This window comes from Polypterus senegalus, unplaced genomic scaffold, assembly GCF_016835505.1.
Source record: "Polypterus senegalus isolate Bchr_013 unplaced genomic scaffold, ASM1683550v1 scaffold_5546, whole genome shotgun sequence".
Lineage (NCBI taxonomy): Eukaryota > Metazoa > Chordata > Cladistia > Polypteriformes > Polypteridae > Polypterus > Polypterus senegalus.
In genome coordinates this window covers 47,358-52,225 of record NW_024379354.1, presented here as the reverse complement: position 1 = coordinate 52,225, position 4,868 = coordinate 47,358, and the positions used below count along the sequence as shown (strand labels likewise).

General features: G+C 34.5%; 1 protein-coding gene across 1 annotated transcript; it reads right to left on the bottom strand.

The window, feature by feature from the left end:
* Positions 1-350: 350 nt before the first annotated feature.
* Positions 351-2,705, bottom strand: LOC120519872 (integumentary mucin B.1-like). The gene is made up of 3 exons (XM_039742640.1): positions 2,010-2,705; positions 1,752-1,822; positions 351-1,204 (listed from the first exon to the last, which is right to left on the bottom strand). Exons 1-3 carry the CDS (start codon positions 2,170-2,172, stop codon positions 1,007-1,009), a joined length of 432 nt encoding a protein of 143 aa, XP_039598574.1. The 5' UTR covers positions 2,173-2,705; the 3' UTR covers positions 351-1,006.
* Between the last annotated feature and the right edge of the window lie 2,163 nt (positions 2,706-4,868).

Genomic DNA, 4,868 nt, shown 5'->3' with positions numbered 1-4,868 from the left:
TGGCATGTACAATGAAAATTTTTACAAGAACCTTCAAACTTGTCTCAGTGGTCCATCAATCCATCCACTTATGATCTTGAAATTAATTACTGAAGTTCATGGTTGATTTGAGGACATGTGCCTAATCAAATAATTGAGCAGTCAGATCAGGGAAAAATACCATAAATGAGGGGAGGGCCTGCGAACTTAAAATTGTAGATACCCCAGCTGGGAATCAAACCTTTGTTCAGGAAATACATTTACAGGTGTTAATGATATGAGCTAAGAGTGCTACATTGGTAAAATAAAAATCAAACCCAATGAGTATGCATGTTTTACATTAAGAAGAAGGTTTTGCATTCATACAAGGGTTTCATGCTCAAATATATTTTAATTAAATAATTACATTTACAAATCGAGAGACAATTGCACAATACTGAGAAATACAAAGGTACCTGTATAATGTTTCAACTACACAAATAACATTAAGGCACGATAAAGACTTAAGAGTGGAGTGACCAGCTAAGGAATGTGCACAGGCTTGTTATCAAGCTCAAGTTATGGCAATAAGATGACAATAAATAATTAAAAATATAAAGAGGTTGCTCTTGTGGCCCAAAGTCTGGAAAATTCACGTGTCAGTTTTTAAATTACCAACAGATCCTAAAAGCAACTTTGCAAAAGAAATATTTTATTGAAAGATGAACTTGAAACAGATCAGTAGATTTAGTATTTTTTAAGCTGTACAAGCATAGATTACCTAGAAGTACATTTGTAAACACAGGGGTATACTAATGACTCAACAGTCTACTTTATTACAAAACACAGAAATGTTAAGTAAAGAAGATAGACTTGAACTTGTGCAATAGAGTATCAGAAAACTCAGCAAAACTTTATTAGAGAAAGTACTATGATGTTAGATAACATTCAAGTAAAATTAAAAATTTAGTACAACAATATAAAAGTTGAGATTTTTTGTGAGATGGACTGAGCATCCATCCAATGAGGCTCATTTCATACTTATTCATTAGTTGCAGCTTTGGCAATTGCAGGTTTGGGGTACTTTGATTGTGTAGGATATCGTTTTGCCATTTTTACAATTGAGAGTGAAAGACATAGGTGAGACTTTGCCCTTCTTGCAGCAAGAGCATTGACTTTCCCATTTGCCCTCTGGAGTGAAAATCTGAGAAGATGAACAGAAGCCGGAACAACTGGGAATCTGGACCTAAGAGAGAAGAGTAATATGTCTTTGATATACTACATTAATATGATTACACAGGTTTATCTTTAACGGTCAACTGCATGATGACCGGTCATTATGACTAGAAACTTTTTCTATATAGGAAGGAGGCACTAGAGGGATAGGTGGGTTTGGATACATTCTGATTTTGCAAATTCAGGATTAATTTACAGTACTTTAGCAGCCAAAGATTTTAACATATGGGCTTTAAAATCATTTCCTGGAAGGGCTACGGAGGCTGCATTCCTTCATTTCTCCCAATGTTGTAAATTCCCAATGTCATTCCTTCCAATCATTTAATTATTATTGTCTACAGTGTGCTAATAGTGCTACAATTAAACTTAATACACATTTCAAGATAATATTTATCATGGCCATATTTTTTGTTTTGCAATCATTTTGGTAAAAAAAATATTTTCCTACAGAGGACATGAGTTATCTCTAAAATTGACAGCAGAGGCAGTGTACACCAGGCTGTACAGTGCAGAGAGTGTGTTATATCGATATACTGTTATATAAGACAGCAAATTACCTGAGCAGAACATTGTCCCTTCTGAACTGTGACTGTGCTGTTAACCACATTGCAGTCATTCTTCTTTTTCACTGAAACAAGTTAAATAATACAGAAATGATTAACTGCTAAAATTGTTTGAACTTAAAATTTACAGTCAATTTCTTTACACAAACCAAAAATGGCACCAAATAGATAGATAAATACTGTATATGGTGCAGTATAAAAAATAATTGAATAAACATAGGCCAAGTTCAAGTCTGAGATTAGGATACTTACCACACTTAAGGTTCGGACAACATTGACCAGGAACATTTACAGTAACCAGCTCTTGTGTGCTGCTGCATGTAGGCACTGAACTACATTTACACTTGGAATCTAAGGAACAAGAAATAAACATGTTTCTCTTTTTTGTTAAACATTTCAAAAAATAATGAAACATAATATTTTGTGTTAATAGAGCAGCTCAAATAATGCATCTCTGCTATGGCAAAGTCAAAATTTCCAAAAGAATAAATGGATCATTGCAAGAAAAATGTCATTGCTTAGAAGAATCCAAACAAATATCTCAACCCTTTTGTAACTGATGTTGTTCTCTGCTGGTGGCAGTACTGTGTAGCCTTCTGAAATTGGGAATTTGTATTTTGGTAAAACTGTTGTATGCTTGAGTTGATTTTATTGAGATTTTAGCTGTTATTTAGCCTAAAACACCAACAGTAAGTCTCTGTTACAACAAATATTGAACTGAAGTTTTAGAAGGATTGGCCATGCACAACAAGTTGTATTCCATTTTTAATGACATGTTGGTGCAGTGGGTAGTGCTGGTGCCTCAAAGATTCAATAACCTTGGTTTGCATGCAGTGCCCAGATGTTTATCCATGTGGATTTATTCTGGCTGTGTTTACATAACTATCCCAGGGTTTCTTTCCATTTTCCCAAAGATGTGCAGGTTATATTAGTTAATGATTCTAAGTTGGCTCTATTGGAGTGTTTCTTTGTTACCCTGTGAGCTGAGGTTAAAATAAGGTCACTGTACCTCTTGTATGTCATAAACGATGACTACAGGAGGTTGGTGTCATGAAAGGCATTTATCCTTAAAAGCTTTTGAGATGAGATACAAAAATGGGAGTTACAAAGTATGGGTGAAGTACAACCAATAGTACTCTTTCGGCATCCAACCTACCTATACAATACAGAAAGCTACAGAATTCGGTTAAACAACAAGAGGGAATAACTCAATTTATGGGAGGTCTAGACCTGATGAATAAGAGGCAGTCTGAGGTGTGAGGAAGAGAGTATAAGGATTGTGACTTGAAATTTAGGGAGTGTCATTGGAAAATCCATTGGTAAATGGGCTTAACAGAAATAAAGGAGACATATGCTGTGTACAGGAGTTCAGATGAAAAGGTAAAGGTGTAAAAATGATGAATGAGAACACTAGAAGGTACATATTTTTCTGGTGAGTGCAGTTATAGCTATGTTGGGGTGTACTTAAGTACAAAAATGGGCAAACATATTGGTTGAGGTGAACAGGGTGAATGATTGTTTTGTACTTATTAAGGTGCTTGTTGGTAAATGATAACATGATTATATGTTGGCAAAAGCAATAAAGAGAAAGATGGGTTTTGTGACAGGTTGATAGAGGCGACATCTGAGTGACATATGTATGGGTATGAAAAAGTCAGAGCAGATGGTTATGAGGTAGTCCACAGGGTATTTAGGCATTTGCAGATCTGGAGAAGGCTTTTGACAGGGAAATGCAACAGGTGGTGAGGTGAACATTGAAAAGATTAAGTATGATTAAGTAACTGATAAATTTCTACAATAATATCAATGTTTGAGAAAGAAAGAAAGAAAGAAAGAAAGAAAGAAAGAAAGAAAGGTGGTCAGAACTGGGATAGTAGAAGTTTTTAGGTAAAGTTGTTTCTGTACTAGGGGTCCATTGCTATTTTGTGATAATAATTGAGTAAACCGAGGTCATTATAGTACCTGTAACTGCAAAAAAAGCAAAATGTCCTCAAAAGGACAATTGAAAAAGATGACCAGGTAATGATCCAAGGTAAATGTGCAGAAGAATGGTTAAAAAAAGCAAAATCTCCTAAAAGAGGTCTGGACAACATTCCAAAATCAATACACAAAACCAAAACAGAAGTTCGAAGAACAAAATGTAAGGCCTGAGCCAAATTATCAAGTAAATGTTAATATGTTATGTTAATATATTACATGTTTATTACTGGACAGATTTTCCTTGGGCTTCAAATAACTGAATTGCACCCAGTGCACCTGGAATAGGCACCAGCTCCTAGCAAAACTGAACTGGATAAACTGGTTAGAAAATGGATAGTGGGTTGGACAAACAATGAAGTCATGTTCATAACAATTAGAAAATTAATAAGAAGTCTTAGTTTCTTTATCAGCACTGTATATGGCTCTTTATTAAAGAGTTAATAATCTAACCAACTAACTAGGTTGTGACACTACAAGGTAAAATGTTTGCATCTGACAATTGATTGGTCACATTTTTGCACTATCGAAGCATGAATAAATTATGTACTTTTATTTCTCAACTAATTCCACAATGAGATAAAAGTGACACTAATGAAAGGAGTTTTTGACTTGAAATTGCGGTGAGATTTTCATACTTTATTATGTTGGGTCACACTGGATTTTTAATTAATATCTGTGATACCTGTAAATTTGTGCCAAAATTCAACCATGGCATAACAATGCAACTAATCAATAACAAAATTTATTGGAAGCTATTTTCATCAGTGATTATTTTTGATGACATGGATGAGTTGTTTAAGTCCTACTAAACAGCACTGTCATCTTTTGTCATAGGCCCGATTAAGCCAATATAACAAGGGACATGTAAGTACCAACCAGGAAGTCATGGATCGGTCTCTATGAAATTTCAAAATGACATTGTGGCACAAAAAAGGAATAAAATAAATGTAATAAACAATATTGTTGTAAACTAATAGACATAATTAGCCTGTACAATCCAGAGAAGTGTATGAAGGACTACCATGAGAGCTCTTGTACTTAGATAAAATCTCATATTAATTGTAAATGGTGAAACAGAATTTATGTAGAAGATGCTGAAGTGGAACACTAGCTTGGTAGTGAAAGGCTTAA